General features: G+C 54.1%; 1 protein-coding gene across 2 annotated transcripts in view; it reads right to left on the reverse strand.

Moving 5' to 3' along the window:
• Window positions 1–27559, reverse strand: part of gmds (GDP-mannose 4,6-dehydratase) — a 100881-nt gene that overhangs the window by 10508 nt on the left and 62814 nt on the right. For both annotated transcript variants that reach the window (XM_084693157.1, XM_084693156.1), the window contains 2 exons: window positions 10773–10891; window positions 10286–10382 (listed from right to left, as the gene is read on the reverse strand). In XM_084693157.1, coding sequence (XP_084549283.1) covers window positions 10286–10382; window positions 10773–10891 — 216 coding nt within the window. The remainder of the gene's footprint in view (window positions 1–10285; window positions 10383–10772; window positions 10892–27559) is intronic.

A 27559-nucleotide genomic window follows, 5' to 3' on the forward strand; every position in this document is an offset into this window, starting at 1 on the left:
GCACACAGACACACGCACACCTGGATACCTGCCCGTTGCCAAATGCTAAAGCAACATGGTAGGATAAAGTTCGAGGTAGCTCTCCTGACAATCTCTCTCTCTCTCTCCCTCTCCTCTATCTCTCCCTCTCTCTCTCTGTCCATCTCTCTCTCTGTCCATCTCTCTCTCTCTATCCATCTCTCTCTCTCTATCCATCTCTCTCTCTGTCCATCTCTCTCTCTCTCTCTCTCTGTCCATCTCTCTCTCTCTCTCTCTCTCTCTCTCTCTCTCTCTCTCTCTCTCTCTCTCTCTCTCTCTCTCTCCCTCTCTCTCCCTTTCTCTCTCCCTTTCTCTCTCTCTCTGTCTCCCTCTCCCTCTCCCTCTCTCTCTCTCTCTCTCTCTCTCTCTCTCTCTCTCTCTCTCTCTCTCTCTCTCTCCCTTCTCTCTCTCTCCCTTCTCTCTCTCCCTTTCTCTCTCTCTCTCTCCCTGTGTCTCTCTCTCTCTCCCTGTGTGTCTCTCTCTCTCTCTCTCTCTCTCTCTCTCTCTCTCTCTCTCTCTCTCTCTCTCTCTCTCTCTCTCTCCCCTCAGCAGTGCAACAGCCGGGCCTGGTCGTGTAGCTGGGAGCAGAAGCAGGTCAGGCGCTGGGCTGGACTGCTGAGGGGCCCAGGGTGGTTCCGCTCTGTCGGTACAAGGAAACTCCTTCAGGAAATACCAGACTGCCAGACACACACATACACACACATACACACACATAGACATACACACTGAATGTACTCACACAGGGCTCACATAGACCCACAAACAGACCCCCTGGCTTCTGGTGTCATTTACCAGTCTACTCTAATAGGGTTTGATTCCAGGCTTGGTAAACAGCCTGACAGGCAGTCAAGTAAGACCGACCTGGTCAAAACCAGTCCTGGAAGGTTCGTAGCGACAGTCAGCTGCCTGCTTACGCAACCATCCCCAACCAGTTGGCCTCCGGCCAGCTGTTTTATGGCATCAATTACAGACAGCTTTAACGAGTCAGCCCAATTAAACAGTAAATCATCGTAAAAGCAAGTGTCGGCTACGGCAAGCCCACTTTCCTGGGCCGGCCCCTGTGAACAAGGATCCAGTCTTTTTCTCCTCTGTGATAGGGGCCAGGTACAGACAAATGGAGGATGGTAACAGAGGCTAAAAGACAGTCGTGCAAATAGAGTTGAACCTCTAACTCCATTGTTTTGTTGTTGGGTATTTGAACAAGAATGCCCAAATGGATACAGTAGGGTTGAAAGGCAGATGGATGGGATTGTGAATGACACATTCCACGTCACTGGGATTTATATCTTCTTTGTCGAAAAAAAAAAACCAAACAAAAAACACCTCGTCGACGTACATTTCAAAGCAAATCTTTTTTTTTCTGAGCACCGTATGCAAATGTTGAAACGCCGGCGATGACGCAATACAAGCAAGTCTGGTTTGCATACGGTTTGGCTCCGGTTCGGTGTGACGCCGGTCCGCGCTTTACAACCCGAGTTTCCGATAAGATCGGAGCCCTCTCATTTTCATATTTTACTTGAAATCTAGTTGTCCTTTCCCATAAAGGACGCCGAATAAAAATAAACAGCAGAGATGAACGCAGGGAAACAGCTGATAGAACAAAAGGGGCCCAGTGCGGATGTCGAGAAGATTGCTTTCATTGTTGACGTCCTTCTAACCGTTTGACCCACAAATCCCTGTTTTGCATAATGTCCGACTGCTGACGACGGGGTTTTGGAACGTAGACGGTTAACGTGGAGTATCGGTTGTTGGCGGTGTGTGTGTGTGTGCGTGTGGGGGGGGGGGCCGGAGTGCGTGAATGCCCGTGTGCGTTTGTAGGTTCTGTGTTTGGTGGCGGTGCGTGCGTGCGCGTGACTTGCAGGAGCGCTGGCTCGGACCACAGGAAGTTTTTATCACCGGCGCACCCCCGTCTGCTACTATGAACCCTTCTCTTTTCCCCTCCCGCCCCCCCCCCCCCCCCCCCAGCCCCCAACCTGATAGTGATACAGGATCCCATTACCGCCAGCTCCTGGGGTCAGGGGTCGATCCCATTTTTCAACCTTCTCCCTCTACCTCCTCCTAAATCCTCTGCCGGGGGTTAGAGTCTCATGTCACCTAAATTCACATCAGTTCACGCGTGGCAGGGAGTGGTATCCGTCGGAAACGTCGACAACCCCCCCCCCCCCTTCCCCCTCCTCCCCCTTCCCCTTCCCCTTCCCCCACGAAACCAGACCAGGGCCGCTCCAGCCCCCTCTCTCTCCTCCGCCCCCCCCCCCACTGACGGGGCTCTGATCTGGGTGAGGACACACACAAAGCCCCCGCCCCCCCCGTGAGACCGTGACGGCCTGCTTGGCGTGGGGCGTCGAGGGTCCGTCGGTGCTCCTTTCGCTCGGGCTCGCCTCTCCTCAGGTTCCCCCCCACTTCGCCCGTAAGCTTTCGACGCCGTTCGCTCGCGGGGCGTCGAAAAAACTAATGATACTCGTTGGTGATTACGGGCCGGGGGGGAGGTAGGGTGGCACAAACAGGCACCGTTTAGACAGGACACTTGACAAGAGAGACACACTAACAATGATTAGAGAGCGCAAACAAAGCTCTGATCGTCGAATCTGATCCTTTAGGTAAACCGCATGGTCATGTCTATATTACACACACACACAAGTCATATCCTGGAGCTATACAGGTGTAGTGCTTTGGTGTGTGTTTGTGTGTGTCAGTGTATCGTTTCCCTCGGAACAAATCAGTTACTAATCCTTCTACGGCTCTCATACGGCATAATCCTATCTAATTACAGTTCCCTGCCCAAACCAGCGCGGAAACAACAGCTTAATGCTAGTGTAACTGACAGCCACGGCCTGGAATGAATAAAACACACTCGCACACGCGCTCCAAATGCCAAACCCCTTGCTCAAAACGCATTACCCCTGCAGGGTGTATAAAATCGGGGGTATTTACTTGACAGCTCTTTTGCGTGCTCGACGACTGTGTTTAATGTGTTTGTGCGTCTGTCAGCCTCCAATGTAATGACCTCCACCCCGGTGACAGGGCGCGGGGGGGGGGGGGGGGGGTGGGGGGGAGATGAAGGGAGGGATGGATGGAGGGAGGGATAGTGTAAACTACCAGAGAGGAAGTCATGCAGCTGACTGGACAGCATCTGATAAGAGGGCTGTATGGAAATGTGAACGCTGGGATGACGAACACACTGCCCCATCCGCAGATGGGGAGCTGTCGTCAGCGACACACACGCACACACTAACACACACACACACACACAAATTCACGCTCGCATGGAGACGAGGGTGTGGAGGGCACCGCACAAAGGAGAGCGGGAGTTGGAGACCTCTGGGGTCTGAGTGCGACCCTCGAACCTCAAAGCGCGTTTCCATGACTCCTGCATCGACGGCGTCGTCCAAATCCACATCGGTTTTGAGCCTCTGGCCCCATTTAGTGAAGGCAATGATATGACGCTTTGAGGCGTGTCACATAAGTGAGACAAATTGGAACGAGTGAATCTGAAGGGTTGGACACTATAGCTGCAGCGGAATGCCTTTTACACTGTTATATCAAAACATCCTTAACATTCTTTGACACATCCACTCCAGCGGTTCTCCGAGGTATTCCGCCGAGAGAACCTTCTAGAAAAGCAGAATACTGGTGAGGAAACGTGAATGACTTTACCGTGAACTGGCTTGGAACAGAGACACCCAATTCCTCCCTAATATACGGAAACCTTTTAAAATAATGCTAATATTTCATGCTTCCCTTGTGTGAAAGTACCGCCGGCTCCTGCCAAACATCCAAACTTCTGTGCTGATAGCCAGTTTCGTGTGTCAAACGTCGTAAATTTCACCCGGCCGCTGCTCGACAAAGCTTGTTGAGAGTATAAATCACGGCGCTCATAAAAAAAGCGCTCGGTTTCTTTATGTCTGGCTGGCGCTTCAAACGCTCAATTCGATCCGTCAGCGCTACAAACTGCCGTCGAGGCCCCCAACGCTCGTTGACACTATCGCCCGACGAGGGCTGGAGGAGTCGCGCTCCGTCTCCGTGCCGACAATCGACGCGACCAACAAATCCATAAGACGCGCCGAGCATTAAGCCTGTGAACGTTTCCTTGTGAAGGAATACGTTGATATCTCACAAATGACTTGTTTTAGCTGACAGGCTCCAACTCATTTGAGCCATTCGAAAAAACAAACGGCAAAGCCGGAATAAAAACTGGCAGCCGATTCGTTTTTTAGGACCTTTGGTACAATACAATATAACATAACGTTAAACAGGCTCCGAGAGTTCAATCTCAGCACTTCTCCATCCACGACCAGCCACGGTTCACAGGGAGGTCTCTACCACTGCCAGGCCAGACAGAGCACACCTACTGGGCCACCATCACTACCCAACTCCCTGGCTTTCTCTTGGCCTGTAGGCCTTCCTCACACCACCCCACGCAGCGCAATACGGCGTCTCTCAAAACAGCTTGTCCTTCGAGAATCCGATGCTGAGCGAAGAAGACTTTTTCCTGAACTCGTGGCTCGACCTAACGAATGGTTAAAGAACGTCTCCGTCTAGAATGCACGTCTAAAAAGACTTTAAGTGTATAACCGGCCACGTAAATCTAGCCTGCAGGTGAATTTACTCTCTCCACAGATCCCATCCAGAGTTGCACGATGATAAAGGACCATTATAAAACCAGAGCCTGAGAAAATGTCCTGAACTGAACGCGGATTTCAGACCTGGCTCTCCTGTACCTTGAATGGACTGACTGTGAAACGTTTGGGCAGCGAGTTCCATCCTTGAACTCGGAAAACTTTGAAATAACCACCCTAATTCAGGCAAACGGGCACACTGCGATCTTTAGGGGCGCTAAAAACAGAGGTGTAGAAAGGACTCCGCGCCGTAAATGTGAGCTTCACACACAATCTCACATGCCCACACGCACCCCCCCCCCCCCGAAAAAAAAGAGTCGACGGGCCGCATCTGGTTTTCTCATCGTTACAGTGGAGAATCTCCTGGAAAACTTGATACGGCGACACGCAACTGGAGCGAGCCACTGCATAAACGTGGGAACGTATTCAGCGATGGTCGTGTTTCTTTAAAAAGGTACATTTGTTTTCCAGTGACTGGTGACTTTTCCGGCGACTTTAGTGGAACTGTCGAGGTCTGAGTGTGTGCGACGGCGACAGGGGGAGGACGGCGGCGGCGCGACGACATTCGACAGGGGGGAGGGGACCGATGACACGTTTTGCCCACCAATCCCAGTGGAGGGGCGGACCTGAGAAGCCGAGCCTTTGGCACCCTGCCCGGACCGCCCCCCCTCAAGGAGCACACAGGCCAGCAGGTTCGTCCTCCTGACCTCCAGGCTCGACAAAGCCAGCCGGCTTCGTTTCCACGGCAACAAAGCGACCCCCCCCCCCCCCACCCCCCCCCTCCCCCAACACCAGAGACCAGGTGTCCTGGAGTGTCAGGGCGCATGCGACTCGGGGTGGGCACGGTGCCACGTGGCGACAGGACCTGTCAAGATCCTCCTTTATCTGTCGTCGTCACGGGCGCAACTGGCTCGACCACTACGCCTGCCAACCGTCTGAAAGGTTACCAAAACACCTGCTCTGTTGTGTGGTTCTCCCATCACTGTGACTATTGTTAGCGCCTTTCTCTCCTTGGCAATCAGGATACAGTCCTTTAAGAGAGGTAAGGTTGTGTGTTTGTATCGATTGGAATGTGTCACAGCCGTAATGAATGGCATTCACGACGCAGGAGGAAGTAGACCACAAAAGATTGCTGACCCGCACACCCACCCACACACACACACACAAACGTCGACGAGGCGGGGCCCTCTTAATGTCGCTATTTTTAGGGGGATGTTTGTGAACTTGAGGCATTCGCCCTCGGGGAGCTTCGATTCTTATCGGCGGGCAGGGCCCAAGAGGTAAGGCTCCGTTCTCATGCTCACCTTTGGCTTCGCCAAACCACGCTGTCCCCCGTCACAGAGAGCCATTGTTTCCCACAGCGCTTCCTCTCCGTCTCCATCTCCACCCCTCAAACAGTTACCCATAGACGAAACCAAAGACTGACAGCTCGGTAATATATGTAGCGATCGACGGATAACTGGCGGGAAGGGTTTGCATCCGTGAAGATCGCACACACTTCGGCGATCGACTCCATCCGAACCAGCGTGTGTGTGCGTATTTGTGAGTATCTAGATGTTTGTGTGTGTGTCGGTGTGTGTGTGTGTGAGTCTGGGCATAGATGTGTGTGTGTGTACGTGTGTGTATAGAGACCCATAGATGGATCTTAGCCCTGATTTAGCCACAACAGCATACCACGCAGTGAGGCCATTGAGCAGATAAGAGCAGAGGTTTGACTGCCCTGGTAGGTCTGCTTCACTTTGCATGAACAGAGAGATAAGCCGGGCCAAAGGATAAACTGTATACACTGACAAAAAAGGACAGACAGGGGGGGGGGAGAAGTGTCAAATCAAAATGGACTACAACCCCCAAAAATGGACTACAACCCCCCTGTGGCACTGGGGAGCATAAGCTAGCATTCAGGGTGATTTTGTATACGCAGCTTGTGTATTAGCGATAGCCTAGTCAGAAATCCGAAAGGGATTTATTTCGCCGTGAAAGTTTGCACAGACACGGAATTTGCTTTGGCAGGACGGTGCATACAATAAACATTTAGCCTCGTTAGCTATGTACTATAGCTAACTTCTGGGTAAACCTTCGAGGTAAAACCGAATAGAATTTCTTACGAACCAGTATCAACGAGATACGATTGAACCTTCTACATTTCTGTCGTCGCACATTCAAAGGGAGAGCAGGTGAGAGACACGGAAGAAACTGCGTAGGAGAACGCAACGGACCCGAACCGTCTCTTCACACTCCCACTTTCGTCTCCGTCGATACCCGTCAATCAAAACAACTACGGAGGCCAGGAGCGGTCCGTTCATACCCGCCCCAGCCGCGGCGACATCAACATGCCAGTGACATCACCGGCCACCGTCCAATGGCGTCGCTGTGAGCCCTGAGGAGATCCAGGGGCGCAGAACAGGCCGGTAGTGAGAGAAAAAACAACAACAACAACAAACAATTTCATCTCCCAGAGACGCCTGAGAAAAGATGAGGGAATTCCTCCCGCCTAACACCACCCCGACGGGGAGCATCCCTCCAGCAGGTGGGAGGAGCCGGAGACTAAATCGAGCAGGCAAAAAGAGAGAGAGAGAGAGAGAGAGGCGGAAAAAGAGACAACTTGCCGTCGATCACTCAAATCCACCCCCACCCGCCAACCCCCGCACACGAGGAGACAAGACACGGAGCTCAATCACCAAGCTTCAGTTGAAACCCCCGGGCGACACATGAACCTGAAAGACATGCGCGTCAAGACTGCGGCGGTACTCTACACACACACACACACAGACACACACACAGCCGAAACTTGAGCCTAAACTTTGGTTGTCATTGGTTTTCCATGCCCACGACAGTTCGATTCGACTAAATCCGACACGCTTGTCTCGGTGAATAACAGGAAATGTCTGACACAGGCGTCCCGGCCAGGGCGGTTGCCCCGCCCCTTCTCTGACTACGCTCCAATCAGAGGCACGCAAGTGTCAAAAGCCGTCAAAGTCCTATTGCCTGCAACGCACCAATCAGTCACGATTGTTTCCCGCCAACGACCGCATCGGGCCTTGAAACATCACCGTGGCAACAGAGAATACCAACCGCAAACTATTAGATGAACCGAAAGAAACCCCCCGACACGGAGCGCCTCACTACCTCAGAGAGGCCGAGGCTTGTGCTTCCCAGCCCTGGCTGACAGCTCCATCTGAATAACGACAGGCAAGCACGCAGCAGTCGCTGGAGGCAGGGTCGGAGGTGATTCGGGACTGAGCTTCGAGCATCCTCGCGCGTCCCTTCAGGTGGCTGAGCGGTGAGGGAGTCGGGCTAGTAATCTGAAGGTCGCCAGTTCGATTCCCCGGCCGTGCCAAAAGAAGTTGTGTCCTTGGGCAAGGCACTTCCCCCTACGTGCCTCGGGGGGGAATGTCCCTGTACTTACTGTAAGTCGCTCTGGATAAGAGCGTCTGCTAAATGACTAAATGTAATGTTGACTACCTACCGGGCCCCCCTGCCACAATGACCACAACCCCTCCCTGCCCTTTACCGACACACGTGTACGACCAGTCCAACCGCCCCCTCCCCCCAGCCGGAGGGCCGGGTGAGATAAACGAGCTCATGTCAGACTGACACACAGTGACAGGGCTGATGATGAATTACACATGCATTAGCACACAGCCCCGGGACACTATCACGCACACAAGCACGCCCGCCCGCACAGACACACACGAACGCTAGCGTGTCGAGCCTCGTCGCGCAGGTCGCGCAGCTATACGCGTGCAGGCGTCTGGACTGAACAGTATTCTCCGTCTGGTGGAAAATGTCTGACATCCACGCACTCTCGTTCGAGACTGAAACCAAGGAGGCGCGCGCGACGACAGGTACTTTGAGTTCAGCGAGGACACGACGTTAAGCTGCGAGTGCTGTGCCACACACACTTCCTGTCTGAGAGGTCGGAGGTTAAACGCTCGTCATTTTCTCTCCTTTCTCTCCCTAAACCCGGGCTGTCACCCTGCCATCAAACTGTCAGGCAGGACAGACAGGAAGGGGTAGAGAGAGAGAGAAAAGGAGGGGGGGGGGGGTTAAGACGTCGAGGTCAGACAGAAAAGGAGTTTGAGACAGAGAGAGAGACACAAAGGAGAGGTAGAGAGAGAGAGAGAGAGAGAGAGACAGAGAGAGAGAGGGAGGGAGAGAGAGATACAGAGAAAGAGAGAGAGAGGATAGACAGAGAGAGAGGGAGAGAGGGACAATAGACAGAGAGAGAGAGAGAGAGAGAGGGAGGGAGGGAGGATAGACAGAGAGAGAGAGAGAGAGAGAGAGAGAGAGAGAGAGAGAGAGAGAGAGAGAGGATAGACAGAGAGAGAGAGCATCCACAGGTGTCCACGGCCATCCGTCAACACTCCTTCCCCCATAATCTCCCAGCATCACTCAGCCGGGTCTAACCTCTAATCCTCCAGGGCCGTCTGAAAGCTCCAGGGGGCGCACTTAAAACACTGCTCATAATCCGGCCCCAAACACCTCGGGGTAATCCTACACCCCCCCCCCCCCCCCCCCCCACCCAGGGGGGCCCGGACACCCCCGCGATGACAGAGACACGCCCCCCCCCCCCCACCCACCCACAACCACCATAGGTCTCTGCTGTACACATCTAATCTATCAGATACATCTATACTACTGGCTAATTGATATTGACATTGTCTGTTCCGTCCTCCTGACTGTCTGTCTGTCTGTCTGTCTGTCTGTTTGCCTGTCTGTCTGCATATCTGTTTCTGTCTGTCTGTCTGTCTGTAATGACTGTCTGCATATCGGTCTAGATTGTCTGTCTGTCTAGACTGCCTGTCTGTCTGCATATCTGTCTGTCTGTCTAGACTGTCTGTCTGTCTAGACTTCCTGTCTGTCTGCATATCTGTTTGTCTGTCTGTCTCTCTCATTGGACTCAAGGACGGCTCACTCAAGAGATTTGCAGTAAACGACATCGACTGCAACAACGGACCACGTTGAACCAATCCACGCACGTACACACCCACCCATAGAGAGCTCCAACCTACTCTCTGTCAGCACCCGTGGCCAGGATATGCATTACCTTTAGCTACGCTGGACGCCATGCTTCCAGCTGTTGAAAGACTTACAATGAGAGAGGCGGTTTCGCTGCGACGCAAATGATCCTCTGGCCTGCCGTAGCTGGTAAATACATAGGTCTAAATACAATCACCGGTAATCTGATAGATAGAGTCTTGGAAGACAAGAAAAAACGCAGGATATCCGTGAGATTTGGAGCTACAGGTACAGCTAAGAGGAAATATGCGCTGACAGCATGAATGCTATGAGTGGATTATTAAATGGGATATGAGTCTTATATTCACTGGAGCTGCGGGACTTTCTCACACGCTTCCCCGGGCAAGGTTTAGCTTCAACTTGAAGATCGTAGGGGTCCGACCCCGTGAGGGGTCATGGAACACCCACGCGCACGCACACAGGATGTCGAGCACAGCTGTACCTGTTGTCGTGAAGCCTTGATGTGTCCGGGCCATTTGCCTGCTTTAAAGCAAGACCCCCAAGGGGGAGGGAGAGAGAGAGAGAGAGAAAAAGAGAGACAAAAAGAGAAACAAAAAGGCAGAGAGAGATAGAGAGCTAGAGAGACAGACAAAAAGAGAGAGAGAGAGAGAGGGGGGGGGGGGACGACTCACCACTTCAGTGGGGCGGAAGTATTTGGGGTCCACCTTCACGTGCACCACCCCGGTCTCCTGACAGCGGCCCACCTCTTGCTCATCCTTCCCCTCCCACCTGACGAGCAGGGCGAGAGACGGAACACTTAGGTGACAAGTAGGCCACAGCTGCAAGGTGGAACCAGTTCTCCCTCTTTTAGTTCTCTCTCTCTCTCTCTCTCTCTCTCTCTCTCTCTCTCTAAACTCTGAACTGTGTCTTATGTAGGATGTGCAACACACACAGGTGGGAGGGAAAAAATGCGTTCCGCTGTCACGTCAGTGTGACAGGGCTACCTCCGTTGCAGAGCTAAGTGGAGCTTGAGGGGAGTCTGTGTGTGTGTGATGAGAGAGTAACTAACCCACCAGTCGGGTTTAGGGAACACGCTCTCTCCTGCCCCAGACAGAGACAGCTTCACCCTGAAGACCAAAAGGAGCTGGGGTTTGTGTGTGTGTGTGTGTGTGTACTCACACAATGGTCTTCCCCACGTGCTTGAAGGACGCCTCCACAAACTCCCTCACGCTGTGGACTGTTCCCGTCGCTATGACAAAGTCCTCGGGCTCATCCGTCTGCAGCATCAGCCACATAGCCTGAGATATGGAGAGAGAGAGAATGTTAACACAGAGAGAGAGGTAGAGAATGTTAACAGGGAGAGAGAGAGAGAGAGAGAGAGAGAGAGAGAGAGAGAGAGAGAGAGAGAGAGAATGTTAACAGGGAGAGAGAGAAAGAGAGAGAGAGAGAGAGAATGTTAACAGGGAGAGAGAGAGAGAGAGAGAGAGAGAGAGAGGTAGAGAATGTTAACACAGACAGAGAGGATAGACATAACGAGGGAGAGGGAGGGAATGTGAAGAGAAAAAAGGGAGAGTTGTAGAAACATGTCAGTGCGTAGATGTCAGAGAGAGAGATAGAGAGAGAGAGAGAGAGATAGAGAGAGAGAGAGAGAGAGAGAGAGAGAGAGAGAGAGAGAGAGAGAGAGAGAGAGAGAGAGGGAGGGAGGGAGAGAGAGGAGGTCAAATCACTGAGAGATCCTGAAGATACAGACAGACAGACCGACCGAACCACGTGCCCCAGACTGGACCTGGCCCAACCACGTCCCTGATGGACAGGAAGTGAACCTGCGACCCCGGGGCAGGGCGTCCGCCCGTACCTCTGTCCTGACGTCACCGCTGGGACTCATGGGACGCATACCGTGGGAAATGAGGACAGCGCTCTCCCAGAGGCCCAGCCCTGGCACACACACACACACACACACACTCTATCAACACACACACACTCCCTTTCAAAACACGCACGCGCACTCTCACCACACCAAATGAGAAACGGCGTCCCGATTCGGACTGACACGAGAACATCCGCGACGGCGATCGCGTTCGGACTTGTTTGTGCGGCGGATGTCTATTTCCAAGCCTGTGCGCTGCACAGAGCCCAGCGGTATTATTATTAGCCTTTGTGCCCCAGCGAAAGCCGATAGTCCTGGGCCTGGGAAGAGCCTGCGCTATATTACACAGTCAGGGAGAACGGCTTCACATGATTCCATAATATTTATGGTGAACGTGAGCCAAGGGGTGGGAACGACCGACCCCTTACACGTCCAACTTGATTAGACTGCCCTGCCAGGACACACACACACACACACACACAGACGTGCACCCAACGAGCACACACGGTCGAAAAGGAGAACACTATTATTATCTCCACTACACACACAGACACACAAGCATACACCCACACGTACATGTGTAATACCAGGCAAACATGCACCTATACACACACACACACACACTCGAGCACACACAGGCACACGCTGAGCAGAGAGATTCCTCTGATGCCGACCGTGCTGAGTTAGAATCCAGACAGAACACTAGGGTCTGGTTCTGTGGTCTGGTTATGACTGGAGCACGTCCCAGCTCCTGCTTAGGTGACACACACACACACACACACACACACACACACAGTCCTCTCTCGGCCTGTCTCCACTCTGTCCCCAGAAGAGCCCATCAGCACGTTGAATGTGCTGCGGTTGGATGTGTGTGTGTGTGTGTGTGTGTAAGCTCATGGGCACGTTTTCGAAGCGCAGTTGGACGGTGCTGAAGCCGTCCGCCTCGCACCGCAAACTTGATCTGCGCTCCTATCTGCTGTAGTACTCACTCACACCCCCCCCCCCGGGACGGCAGACCTGGCAACACACACACACACACACGGCCAGTGTCCCTTTGCCTGCTTGCACGGTAGCAGTCAGACAGCCACGCTAGGTCTACACGGTCATCTCTCCCCCCTCCCATGCCCTGGTCACGTGACCGGCTCTGCCAGGAGGGGCGGAGTCTGGAGTGTACAGGGGGAGGGTTGTACACCACCACCCCCCCCCCCCCCCCACCCCCTTCCCTCTCCTCCCCCTCCTCCTGCACTCCCTCCCCCTGACCTGCGATGGAATGGCCATTACCCAGAAGTCCCCTGGGTGGCTGAGGCTGCCGTGTCCGGGGGCCGGCTGAGGGTCACCTGACTGCTCGCGGTTGGTGGCTCCCCTGAGTCTGACCTCTCACCTTTGACCCCGCCACCCCTAATGGCCTTCCCAGATTCTCACACTCCCCCACCAGTTGATGGAACCTCTTTTGCGCACCAATGACGGAACGATAAACCCATCGCGAGTCGATTGGCTGCGTCCTGCTCTGCCCATCGGATTGACTGATCCAGAAAGTAAAGAGCGAGAGCGTATGTGTGTGTGTGTGTGTGTGTGTGTGTTAAGGGCAGTGATCTAAAGCAGTGGTCTTTAACCCTGGTCATCAGGGCCCACTGTCCTGTAAGTGCTAGATGTTTCCAACACTGGATTCAAATGACTTTGCCGTTATCGAGTTCAGCAGCAACCTTATAAGAACCATTCATTTCAACCAGGTGTGTTGGAGCAGGGAAACGTCTCTAGAACATGCAGCACAGTGGGCCCTGAGGACCAGGGATGGAGACCACAATTCGAAAAGCATCGATGCCCAACCCTAATTGTACTGTAAGCATTCATGACAAACAGACCAGAGCTCTAGCTACAGTTTGGGCTGGCGCTCATTATCACAGGAAAGCCTGCAGAATCAAACAGACTGACATAAATACACTAATCCTGTTCAGATCGTTTGACAGGCGGATTATTTGGAGTTGTCTCATTCGCGGGTCTCTCCGCTAATGACTGTGGAACATTGAGGGTTACAAATTTTGTGCGGTGATGTAGCCAGTGCAAATGTTTACTGCAGGAGCTGAGTGATACGAGCCTCTGCACATTTTTTCTTTCTCCGGCAACTGTGATAAATAACCTGAAGTGTGTGTGTGTGTGTGTGTTTGAGTTTCCGGGTGTGTGTTTCCTCCACTCCAAGGTGACAGAAGCAGGTATTACTGCAGCTGGACCTGTACTGTATCTATAGACACACTCCTCCTCGAGTCTCTCTTTCCACAACCCCTCCCCCTCCCCCTCCCCCTCCCCCTCCCCCTCCCCCTCCCCCTCTCCCTCTCCCTCTCCCTCTCCCTCTCTCTCTCTCTCTCTCTCTCTCTCTCTCTCTCTCTCTCTCTCTCTCTCTCTCTGTGTCTCTCTGTCTCTCTCTCTCTCTGTCTCTCTGTCTCTCTCTCTCTCTCTCTGTCTCTCTCTCTGTCTCCCCCTCCCTCTCCCCCTCTCCCCCTCTCTCCCTCCCAACCTCCCTCCCTCCCTCTCCCTCTCCCCCTCCCCCCCTCCCTCCCTCTCTCCATCTCTCCCTCTCTCAGGGCTGACATGCTTCATTAGCTGGCTGACTGACTGCTCCGAGGCCTGGACCTTCACACTGAGACCTCTCTTTCCTGTTCACATGACCAGCGCCTGACCCCACACCCACCTCCTGGCCCCAGCCCCCCAGCCCTGCCCCCTGGCCAAACGAACCCTCCCCTGCCTCCCCTTTACCCACCTACACAGCCTCACTGCCCCCCCCCCCCCCCTCCCACCCTGGCCTCCAGCCCTGGCCAAACCTACAGCCTCCCCTATTGAAGTTGACACACCAACTCTCGAGCCCCAAAGCCCTCGACCCTGCTCAACTGCGGTCGACTTTACAGTACAACCCCACCCATAGTAACCAGCCCCCAATCATATTAACCACCAACCCCCCCCCCCCCCCCCCACACACACGACTTGGACCTGTCCCTCCCCTCTGGACCAGACAGGGGCCCCCGTCTCCCTTTTCGCTCCCTTAACTGGTCTGACGTGTGGAATGGCTCACAATAAACACTTAATAGACCCACTATTAGAGCCCGAGGAAATCCATCAGCCTCAATCGCAGCCCGACTCCCCATTAACCCCCCCCGTGTACGCACGCGCGCATTCACGCGCACGCAAGCAGATGTATCCTGACGCAGAGACGAACACGCACAAGCCGAGCGACGACGCACGGACGCCTGCGCTCTCAAAGGAGACCAGCTGGCGAGGGGGCACCATCGGATTCGGTGCCACAGAGTGAATACTGGCTTCTCCCCTGCGTGGAGCCTGCACCCCACCCCCCGCCCCCCCCCCGCCCCCCTGAATTACATCACCAGCGCGACGCCGACAAGCAAAACAAGCACACTTCCAAACGTCCAAGTGACTGCGGTTATCGAGGTCACGGCGAACTTCTATCCGTAGGACTTGTCTGTACGACACTGGCCAGAGTCCGGCTCATGATCCAATCAACACCTTCTATCTATCGATATCTAGGTTATGACCGAGGCACCTGGCTCCGGTTTTGCGGAAAATTCTGGAATGTCAGTCGAGGCAGACCCAGCTGGCTCAACCCCACCCCATACCGACGATAAGAGCCTGTGATTTATGACTTATAAAGGCCTACTTGACGTTAGGGCTTGGGAGACCACTCGCTCACACACACACACACACACAGAAACGTCAAGCTCTCCCGCGCCCAACCAGCGGAAGGCATGTTCTTGCTCACGGGCGTCACGCGTCGCCCCCTTATCAGCACGGCCCGCTCTCCGGCGGCTTCCGCCGCGGAGCGACGCTCCCCGGATACGCCGGAGGGATCGCTCGCGGCCGTCTTGTTCCCAGATGAGGCAAATCGTATTGAAACGACTAACTCCGATACTGCCAGGGGTCGCAATCCCTCAAACGCGAACCCTGCCCGATAACCTCCCGCAGATTGCGTAGGCGCGCCTCGATTTAACGTGCCCCCCCCCCCCCCCCAAACGTTAAAGCACAACTTGATTTCGAACGGAGGTTGGTAACAGCGACGGGGTCAAACTGGAAGCGATGACAGCTTGGCTTCCTGCGGTCTCCTCCGCGCACGCTCAGGAGGAGCTATTTGAAGTCTAATAACTTAGCTCCGACTGTTTTTTGTTCGTTTTCCCCCAGAGATAAACTTGACTCTGGGGACAATGAATCCGTGTCCTAGCGCTCTACCGGGGGCGTCTAAGGTTTCCAACTGGTTTAGGGAAATAAGCCCGACTCGCTTTGAGGCCGGGTTTGTATACCGTGTTGGCTTCGGTGTCTCTGCGTCTACATCCGTACGGGTGAGTGAAACCTGACAGCTTCCTCCTCAAACCGGACTGAGGTGAGTCGGAAGCGGACCCGAGGGGCCTGTCCATCGACCCATCCAGTGGGTTGTCGGGAAGCGAGCGCTCGAGCCGGGCCGTGCAGAAAGAAAAAAAACTCACAGGAAAGCGAATCCAGTCCGGTCGAAAGCGCGCGCGCACACAAGGCATCCAATCACAGTCGGCCTTCGTTCGGGGCGCACAAATCCGGGATGAAGTGACCTGCGATTAGTAAACACTGTCGTGTGTGTGGGTGTGTGTGCGTGTGGACGTGTGTGAGAGACGGCATTCCATAACAGCGCGGGATGATCCCAGAGAGAGGATTAGCGAGGAGCAGACACGTTTGACAGCTTCCTCTGCAGGTCGCCACTCAAAAGGCTCTTTTGTTTCTCTGTGAGGCAGAGAGCGAGCACTCACAAAGCGCTTTAGCACAGGTAACACACACACACACACACACACACACACACACACACCCCCCAGGGCTCTGTCAAGTGAGCTGGTAACTCAATCGATATGCAAAAGAGCCCCAGAGGCATTGTTGCAGGTGCCAAGGCTTTTCTAGCCATCCTAAAAACGGGGTCACGTGACACGCGCGGAACCAACGCGCAGGCGCGTTCATAAAACTCCAGCACAGGTGAGACGGTGTATCGGCTACTCGGCCGAGAAGGACAACTCAAGCCTTTCGAGGATGAGCTCACGTACAACAACAACAACATAAAACCCAGCCATGCCGACTTTTAGAAATGTTAAATCATCGGAGCGGTTGATTGGTGTCTCCAGAGTGTATTCGGTTTTCCAAGCATTTCTATCTCCCAGTACGCTGCCATTCACATATACCGTTGGATAACATTGGGTTATACTAGCACCCAACACGTCCACAAGCCCAGTTGAAAGCAGACTCCTGAGAGGTCTGCATGAGAGCACAGAAGCGACATAGGATCCCCACAGTGGACTAAATCAATATTCCCCTTCCAAAAAGAGAGGAATGGGAGTTGAGGTAAAGGGGGAAATGTTCAGACGCCTCAATAAGATGTCTTTTTTTTTTTTTTTCAAGCCTCACTGGCACACACGCACACACGCACACACACACACACTTTCCCAGGCTCCACCAAAGGGAACACACTTCATCCAAACGGCTGAAACGGAGCCGTGATTTTTAGCAGAACTTATTTTGACTCCTCCTGGAGACCCCTATTTTTAGAGGACGCTGAAAGTATTTCTACTGCGACCGCCCCCCCCCCCCTCCACCCCCCCCCGCCCCCCCCCCCCCCCACACACACACCCCTTCTCCTCCCCCCGCCGCGTTTTGACCAAAAAAGTCGGAGACTGCAGCGTTTTTCCACCGCCAGGCGCAGACTGTCTGGATGTCAGCGAAGACAGACAAGGCTATATTTACACCCTGACCTCACCCTCAACACACACACACACACGCTGATCTCACCCGGTACAGCACAGTGAGGGATGACGCGGGGGTGACTCGGCTCCTCCCCGCCGCTCGGACGAGGATCGCCGCCCCCTCGCCCTGGCTGTCCGTGGCGGTCGCGGTCCGCGCTCCCCCGTTTCCCAGCACTTCTTCCGACGCCGACGGGTGACCAGCAGCCGACATCCGCCACCACGACTCGAGGCGACGCGGTGACTCAACGACACGGGCCATGTGACCCACAGCGTGGCGTGTTACTCGAGATCGGGCGGCTTTTCCAAGTTAGAAACGCGTACGAGATCCTTTACACGCCCGTAGCTCTTGCTCTCCCACAAATATTATTCCCCTGACATCAGGGCAGTGCAATAAAGCAAAAACATAGACACAATCTCCCAAATGACCCCAAAATATGCACATTCCTTAAACGGAGCCAGCACCCACCTCCTGATATAGCTGTCTGTGTGTGTGTGTGTGTGTGTGTGTGTGCACTAAGCAGAACTACATACAAAGCAAGCGCACTGGGCTGAACGTGGCGGTGACCTGTGGCTTGGTTAGCAGTGACTGCAGCCCTCAGTAAACAATCTTTCCATGTTTTCACCAGCAAGAGGAAGGGCTTTTATAAAGACTGCCATTGAGTTTTTAAGACCTAAACTCCAACTGAAACTCACACACGCACGCACACGCACGCACACGCACACAGAACCATGCTCCGTGTAATGTGGATAGAGCTGCTGTTCTCTGCGAGCGATAGCGTCATTTTTACACCGTGAGAACATGAGAAACACATTGCTCAAAGGAGCCCTCTCATTCGACGTGGGCGTGTGACCATGTTTGGAGGACAGACACATGCACGCGAGCGCGCACATGTTCCCAGACGTGCCCACACACACACACACACACACACACACACACACTGAACAGTTAAATATAGCATCCACAGGCTAATCTCTCCTCGTTGGGTTATGAATAGGCCGTGTGGATAGCCTAAAGAGGTTGCTGGGTGTTTAAACATAATCAGGACTATATTTACTGCACTGTCACACACACACACAGTCTAGACACACACACACACGCTTTAACCGTCTGAGGCAGACGCCGCAGCGGAGCGGTCACGGCCGCTAGTGGAGGAACCCGTTGCCAGGGGCGACTGAAGGTTCGCCAAAAGAGCTCTGTATTTGTTTTTTCTTTTTCGAGGAGGGCGAGAGAAAAACAAACTGGAGGAGAGAGGCGTGAATGCTGCCTCTCAACTCAACTGACCCGACCAATATTTATATTTACGTTCATATCGCTCGCTCTCTCTCCCTTTCCCTCATCCTCTCTTTCCCCTCCTCCTCTCTCTCTCTCCCTCTTTCCCTTATCCCCTCTCTCTCTCTCCCTCTTTCCCTCCCTCTCTCTCTCTCTCTCTCCACACATACACATGTAAACTTTATACTCCCCTCAGGACACCATAGTCACGGTATTTACTTCCTGGGAGAACGTTTTGACCTGAGACCTGTGTGCTCGTGTGAGCGTGCGTGCGCTCTGGGGATCTCAATCTGTAGGTCTGAGAGTTTTGTCTGCGATAGCGTCATTGTAGGTTTTAGGATGCCATTTCTGACACTGAGTGAAACAGTCAGTGGGATTGTGGAAACTGTCGTCTTTCCTGTGAAGCACGCAGCGCATGTGAAAACGAGTTTGGATCGAGACAAAAACTTTTCACGAGACCGCCACTTTTATGATTCCACGTGTATTTCTGAACGAATAAGAAAAAGCGAGTCCCGAAGAGGGTTAGCCAAACAATAGGAAAAATATATGACTTCTCCCTCTCTCTTCAAAAATCCAAAGTGAGAAACCAGAAAGGAGAAGAGGGAGGCGGGGCTAAACGTGGGTACAGCTTGTCAATCAAAGGTGTCTCTCCCTAATCGCCTTTCCAGACGTCCTCAGTGGTGCAGTTGAACTTTGACCCAGACACACACGACCCCCGGCCCTCTGCACGGGGGAAGACGGACAGCACTGTTATATGGGGAATCCGCTTACGCCGTAACCTCGCTGGCCAAACCTGACACTCGTGAATGGCAGTCCTGCACTAACGTCTGAGACTCCACATCCACATCCCCTCCGGCTCTGCTTTTCTCCTCAGGTAGGTGTCTCACTGTGACCCCCCCCCACACACACACACACACACACACTCCCTGTCTGTGCTGCGCCGCTCAGGGCAGCCAGGTTGAGTCTCTCAGGCTCTCTGAATGAGCCCATGAGATGCTATCAGTCTGTTTACCCTTACACACTCCCCCCCCCCGCTCCCCCAATGGGCTGAGAACAGCTAACAAATTGGACAATCGGGGGCAGGTGGGTGTGTGTGTGTGTGTGTGTGCGAGAGTTCTGCATGAGCAGGATGAAAGCCAGCAGGAGAGAGCAAAGGGGGAAGCTCCGTTTCAGGTTTGTGGAACGGACCTTTCCTCCCCCCTCCTACCCTACACGCACACGCACACCTTGCAGGTGGAAGTGCAGCCCCCCCCTCCCCCCCCCCAGGCCCCCCTCCCTTGTAAAGTAGGGTGCAGACAAGGGGCCCAAGCCCATAAAACGTTAACAGTACTTTGTCACATATTTAAGAAAGCTGTTACTGTATTTATGGAGGGGCAAAGGGGCCCCCGCTATGGCTGCCGTGGAAACGACATCAGACATCTTGGATTGGTTAGCGCGCCGGCGAGGGAGAAATCAGCTGACACGGGCCGGACGTGGGAGGGGGGAAACGCTGAACTGAAACGCTGAATGCTTACTGTATGTGAGTGCGTGTTTGTGTGCGAGTGTGTCGGTGAGTAGGTGAGTGACTGAGTGAGTGACTGAGTGAGTAAGACAGAGATGGGGGGGGGGGGGGAATAGGGAAATGGCGGGAGAAAGAATGTGTGAATGCCTCTCTGACAACTTTTAGCCGGGACTGTTTTGCTCCCCGGATGGGCTGTCAAACGACAAATATCTGCCTTGTATTTCATACCAGGAGCTTTAAGAACAAAGACATAAGGTGTGTTTTCGAGCGAGTGTATGTTTGTGCGGTAAACGTGTCACTGAAACACGGATGGAACGTTAAATGAAGCACCGATGGCAGTGAGAACAAACAATAAAAACCTTTGGGGACCCGCTTGGGAAAATGCAGAGTCACCTTTTTGGGGAAAGCCCCAAAAAATGGAACTACATAATATTTTTCAAAGCCTTCAAAAGTAATCAAGCCCCACCCCCTCCTCTCCCGTCGGGAGTGCTTGGACCTTGGTTGGTGTTATCTGGTCGGCGCAGCAGGAGCGATGGGAGCCATGAAACGCGCGTTCTCACACGCACAGGCGCCACTTCCTGAAAACACTCGCTCGCCGTTTCCTGTCCACGTTGACTTTGCGTTCCCCCCCCCCCATCTCCCTTCGACCTGCCGCGGTAGCCGGCCTCATCCTCTCCCACCTCCCCCCCCCCCCCCCCCCCCACTACCTCCTCTCATCCGATGGAGAGAAGGAGGACGACACGCGGAGGAAAGGAAGGAAGACGGAGGGAGGGGAAAATCAGAGTGCGAGAGACAGAATGAGCCGAGGAAGATTGTCCTGAAGAAGTAGGAACTATCCCTTTTTTCAAAAGACACAGAGGTCCCAGATTGATGGCAAAACCTGTTTGTGTGTGTGCAGGTGCGTGTGTGAATTGACAGAGATGATCACCGAGCTGGGTTATCAGCATGGCTAGCCTTCCCCTGAATCTCTGCTGTTTTCACAGCGATGTTGACTGAAGGGCCGTCCCGGCCCAGATAAGGCTGGTAGCCTCGGGCTTCCAGGCTCAATGAACCCTTCTAAAAGCCACCACAACACAGAGGGAGCGGTGGGGGGGTGGGGGTCCATACCAGGTCATAAACACTGTTATCAGCATCTGAACGCTTCCAGATAAGCTGCATCCCTGTTGATATTGGTGTCTAATCAGTCATGTCAAGCCAATGCACACCGGCATAGTGTGTGCAGCTTTTCCGGAGAGTGACATTTTCAGGGTCACCATTCTTTTACCTTCCCCATAAAAAAAAAATACGATTTTTTTTAACCGGTGACCCGTCGAATGTGAACGCACGGTTGAACCGTGTCGTGGTCGAGATCTTGGGAGGAAAAAAAAGCTCTTGGATCCTTGATCCGCGCGTGAGGCTGAAGAGGTGCTTCTTCAAAGCCCAGGAAGCAGGTTAGCGGGGGAGGGGCCAGACCAGGAGGGGGGGGGGGGGGGGGGGGAGAGAGGAGACCCCTCAAATTTGATGTCATCCAGAAGGCGTGCTCCACAGAGAATACACTAAGCCCCCCCCCCCTCTGTTTCCGTCGGTCCCCGGCAAAACCTTGTGTCCAAAATGCTGATCTGTGCTGTTGCCTGTAGCTAGGGGTACTCGATTGTCGACCTATGGTTTACACCAAATGTGTTTGTTTTCGTTTGGGGGGGGGGGGGGGGGGGGGTGGACTTTCCTCGGAATGATGAATACCACTGTCGATGTTACACCGTCTGATTACACAGTACCCCCCCCCCCCACACACACACACACCCTCCCATCCTCCCACCACCCCGACCCCCTCCTCTACTCCTGAGCTTCCTGTGGAAGGGTCCAGGGGACCTTCCTGGGAAGCCTCCGTCCGAGAAGCGGGCCCGCAGCGGAGGGAATACTTCCTCCTCCGGCCCCGCAGAGGGAGGGGGCGGGGGGGAAATCACAGAGGAAGACTGGAGTTACAGTTTGTGGCGGGCGTCTAGGGGGGGAGGGGGGACGGACGAGAGAGGACAGAGGAAGTTGTCCTTCCTTCCTCCCTCTCTCCCTCCCCCAACACGTTTGAGGTTTAAGGATGTTATGCATTAAGACCTGCAACTCACTGCGCCAATATGCAAACCAGGCTGACCCACGGTTGAGACAATAAGGGTGATTCATAACACCGGCAAGTGATTCAAACGCTCAACAACCAGTCAGCCGGGGGAACAGCCCAGACATGTCCTCTCACTATCTGCAGACGTCACCCCTGCTGACCTCATCCAATAATCATTTAGTTTTTGGGGTCTTTTTTTTGGCAGACGCTCTTATTCAGAGCGACTTTCAGTAAGTACGGGGACATTCTCCCCGAGGCGAGTAGGGCGAAGTGCCTTGCCTGAGGACACAAGGTCATTCGGCACGGCCGTGAATCGAACCGGACGATGAATAGCCCGACTCGCTGACCGCTCGGCCGTCCGATCCTCACATCGAAATGCAACGTCAAAGTTCAAAGTGAATCAAATCGCTATTTCCCCTCGCGCGTCGGGAGAAAGGTGTGTCCGTTTCACGGCGTGACCTTCCATGCCCCCAGCCATGGATTGTGCCTTCGTATTCCGACCGACTCACAGAGTTAACGAGAACGGCGCCGAAGCAACCCCCACCCAGAAGGAAAATAACTCTACGGAGCCTTTTATCGTCAACACGAGCCATACGCGTTGGGAGACAGGGTTAGACTTGACACATTATTGCAGAAGACCTGCTTTCAACAATAGGATCAGTGTGGTTCGTTCCTGTGGAATGCACCTACCGAGGCGTGCCCCGTCAGTCAAACTGAGCACTCACTTTCAGTCTCCCAACCGACAGGGCTGCGCACGCTCGCGCGCGTGAGAGCACACAGGCGGAGGCGTTAGCGCAAACTCGCCTCACGCGCGGTAAGAGACGGGGCCCGCTTCTCCATCGGCAGTCGGCGAGGAGGAGCACAATAGGAAACCAACGACGGGAGTGTTTTTTGAAGTCGCTCCGGGCTCACTCGCATACTCTGTGGGACGAGGCAATCCTCTCCTTGTCTAACTGTCAAACACGCACATCCCAACGTGTTTCCCAATCTATATACGCCCCTCCCCCCCAAATTGCTTTGACAACTTCTCAGATGACGGGAAAGCCGTTTTTTTTTTTTTTTTTTTTTTGTCACATTGACAATGCAACAAAGAATTGTTATTATTCGTGATTATTCCAAAAGGGCAGAATGTACCGCATGCAAGAGCGCGCACACGCACACACACACGTTCAAGCTCATACGCCTAACAGCGAATGAAAAACGACTTTGTGTTTAGGTGTGAATGGGCATTTGGTAGCGATTTCACCAAGGCTACCGCTCGCATTTTGCTGATGGGTACAATTAGGGTTGAACTGGAGGGCCGTTCGCGAGACGGAGAGAACCACACAGGCGCGCACACACTGGACCGAATTGGACAAGCACAGGCGCAAAGGAACTGCAAAAGGGGTTCAGCGCAGGGCCAATTTCATAATACTGAAGTCTTAACATGCACACGTGCATGCACAGACGCGCGCGCACACACACACACACACAGAACGGAGGCAGAATCTGGTTCGGTTTAACCTTGAGCGGACCTTGAGTGTGGGTGGTAAAGACAGGGTCGGTCTTTTACATACCTGAGTTAAAACCTCGTTAAACGTCAATTAGACAGAATAATAATCCACGCCAAATTAAAACGAATCTCCAGATCAGCAACTCTGCCTTTTGAACCTAAATAGAAACGAAGCGAGATCGCTTGGAACGAGAGAAAGGCGATCTCCGCTTTTTTTTCGGGCCTCTGTGTGTGTGTGTGTGTGTGTGTGCATCCGTCGAGGACTTTCTCCCAGGACTGTTTCCCAGGCAGTGGACCACCAGGGTGACCCGACCCAGCTTGGAGCCTGTAAAAGCACAAGCCTCGGGGTCTTTTAAACACACAGCCTGAAAGACTAGAACCGGGCCAGCCTTTTTTGGGGTTAAGCCTGGTGGTTTATATGTGAAGTGCACGAGGGCCTGTGTGCGAACGCGGTACGAGGTCATTGTCGGTATTCCGACACTGTGGACCTCCGATGCCAGTGACCATCAGGAGAGAGCAGGCCAGATGGTAGTGATTCCCCCGAGAAAGATAGCCATCTCTCTCCCCTCTCGCTCGATTTTCCAGGCCATTTCTCTCGCTGTTTCGCCTCTCCTTCTTTCCCTCGCTCTCTTTCTCCCTCTCCCCCTCTCTCTCTCTCTCTCTCCCCTTCCCTCTCGATGGACCCTCACTTGTTCTTCCCCTTTTTGTGGTTTCTCCTTTTCTCTGTCTCCATCTCTCTCGCGCGACACAACCAGTCGACGCAGCAGGCGTGCTGTCGACGAAAGCACGCCTTTCGTTCATTTGGCTCAAACACGCCACCCTCCGAACGCCAAAAGGCCGATCGTTATCTGAGGAACAGGGGAACAGTGACGAGTTCCAGTGATGCTTACCTCTCCCTTAGCTCTTACAAACGCGCGCGCGCGCACAGAGGTATAGCTACAGGTCAGGTCGCAACCACAGCTGAACACACAGAATGCTATGCCACTGAGGGACGAGTGTGTGTGTATGTGTGTGTGTGTGTGGTCATCAATCACCTGGGCAGGGTGGGGGTCCTGGCCTGTCAAGGTATGGGGGGGGGGGGGGGGGGGGACGTCTGTCACCACTCGAGGTGGGACATCATGTGCCCCCCTCCCCCCAGAGAGAAACAGAGATATCAGCCAGGAGGTGACACACATACACACACTCACATACAGTCAAGCTGACAGACAGTAACACGTGGGCCGCGTGTGGAAGCACAGCACAGAGCTGAATCTGTCCCACTGTCCCCTGAGTGAAATAACCGGCCCCTGTACTCCGGTCGTGGAACGACATGGGAAGTGTTACTCACTCCAAGTGAGAGAGGGGGTGAGGAGATGGGAAGCCGCACAGACCGCTCCATTCAGACCTGCAGTGACGCGACTGCGTGTGAAACGTGGCCGGCGTTGGAATGCTCTAGAAGGGGCCGGTGGCTTTCAAGGGTTTATATTTAGAAAAGTCCGGTCATGGAAAAGCTCGGCCGCCGCTATGTGAAGCGGCGCCGCATCACCGACCGCCATGACGCCAATCCTCGAGGCAACTTTTCGCCACACGCTGTGGGGCTGTTTGTTTTCCGACACCTGCCCGCCCTCATTGACTCTGGCTGGGAGGAGCTTCGTAAATACGGAACCACATCAAAGCCCTGGGAATGGGAGTGAGCGCTGTCAGTCGACGGACATCTGTGGTGCGTGCCCCTGCCTGACCCCCCCCTACCCCCCGCTACCCTACCCACAATCCCTCGCTTCTATCCAGCTGAAGAGGCGAGGACACCCCCCCCCCCCCCCCCGGGCAGGCAGCCCCTGCCCCGTCTCTTTCACACACACACACACACACACACACACACACACAGGCCCCCTTTATTAAACAAGAGCAGGGGCAGTAACCGGCTGAATCAGTACCATATGCCCCGGCTCGTCTTCCACTACCCCCGGGGACATCCGAGCACGTCCACAGAAACCGTTACATGCACACGTTCGGGGCCCCGCCAAACGACCGCAAGTTTAGCACTTCACCCTCCGCCCCCCCCCCTCACCTCACCCCCCCCCCAGATCAGATCGGACGTGGCGTCGACGAGGGCGGTCTCCCCAGCTCCGCTTTCCCAACGCTCTCTCAAGAGTCTTTGCCCGGCGACGGGCTCCCCCCCCCCAGGGGGCCTGACAGCGTCCCCACCGGCATCCAGCTCGGCTTCACGTGGGACTGAAAGGAGAAGCGGAGAACCGGCGTGTCGGCACGCCAGCCGCCAAACGTCGGAGGGGGGGGCGGGAATGTCTTTGTCTCCTTTTTCCCGGAGGGGGGGAAACCGTACACCCCGTATTCCCGTCTCCGGCAGGCTCGCCGCGAAAACGCCACGGTGGAGACTCTCGGGCCCGGCGCATACCTCCGGATCGCGGCTCTTATTGGAAAACTGGGATCGGGGCGCGGAGGAAACGCCAGGCATATTTCCAGTGAACAAGAGCGGCCTGACGGGGCAGGGGGAAGAGAGGAAAATATATGAAGTTAAAATTAAAGACATTTTTGTCATATTCAATCGCGAACGTCCAAAATCAGAATCATATGGGGGTAATTCAGCCTGGCCGACGGAGGCGATGAGTGATACTTTTTCGGGCTGGTTTGAAAGCTGCTCGTGGGTAGCGCCGACGTAAATAGCGTTTTTACGAGTGTGTGTGTGTGCGCGTGTGTGTGTGAAATGTGTTGTGACTGGAGAGTGGCACAGATATGAAGTGGCTGATATCCGATGCTGTCTTTTGTGGGCCAGTCCTCACGCGTGCCTCTAAGTGTGTGTGTGGGTGTGTGCGTGCGTACGTTCCCTACCAGAAGGGTGCACCTGTGTTATATAAATGCACCATGAGCTAGCTCCCGTAGCTGGGACTACATTTCCAATAACAGTCACAGAGAACGGCTGGAGGCAAGAGGTGGAGGCATGGCTACTGTAGAGCCCTGTAATAGAGCACAGCTGTGCGTGTGTGTGTGTGTGTGTGTGCGTGTATGTGTGTGTGTGTGTGCGCATCCTGGTTGTCAGGCAAGGCTTCGCCGACAAGCATGTTCCAGAGGGAGAGAGAGACAGAGACAGTGAGAGAAAGAGACAGAGAGAGACAGAGAGAGAGAGACAAAGAGAGAGAGAGACAGAGAGAGAGAGAGACAGAGACAGAGACAGAGACAGAGAGAGAGAGAGAGAGAGAGAGAGAGAGAGAGAGAGAGAGAGAGAGAGAGAGAGAGAGAGAGAGAGAGAGAGAGAGAGAGAGAGAGAGAGAGAGAGAGAGAGAGAGCTGGAGCTCCTTGTGCATGTTTGATTTGAAAAGATTGGGCTTTGATTGCTCCTGGCTGCCGCTGAAACTGAGCTAATTAGCTTTTGATTATCTGAGACTCTGGAGCGCGGTACACACACACACACACACACACACTGCATGTCGTCTCATTCCTGGAGGGAGAGAGAGAGACAGAGACAGAGAGAGAGGGAAAGAGATTAAGAGAAAATGGGACAAGAGAGATCCAGAGACGAAAGCATTAAGAGGGGGATAGCAGGAGTGATACAAGACGGTAAAGTAAAAGTGAGAGAGACAGAGGTGGAGGGCAGAGGTTAAGATGGAAAGATGGAGAGAGATCGAAACAGAGATACAGAGAGAGAAATAATGACAGAGAGAGAGGAAGAAAGAGTGAGGGGGGGGGGAGTGGGCACTCGCGCTATCTACACGGTGGATCCCAGCAGACTGTCGGAGGGGACGGGACGAGGCGTCCCAAACTCCCGACCTTCCTCTTTCCTCCTGGGAAATGAAAACCCTCTTGTTTTCCCTCCAAATGAGCTCTTTGGGGGCATCCAGATGTGCGGGGAGGGGAGGTGAGGAGGGGAGGGGGGGGGGGGCGGGTGGCTCAAATTAAAAACCAAAGGGGCCGGGCCAGGAGACCTCCGACGCGACCCGCATTTAAGGAGGAGCAGCCCCCGACCTCCCCTCTGACCCCCGACCCCCGCTGCGACCCC

The sequence above is a fragment of the Hypomesus nipponensis genome, chromosome 26 (assembly GCF_054491055.1).
Source record: "Hypomesus nipponensis isolate SF chromosome 26, ASM5449105v1, whole genome shotgun sequence".
NCBI lineage: Eukaryota > Metazoa > Chordata > Actinopteri > Osmeriformes > Osmeridae > Hypomesus > Hypomesus nipponensis.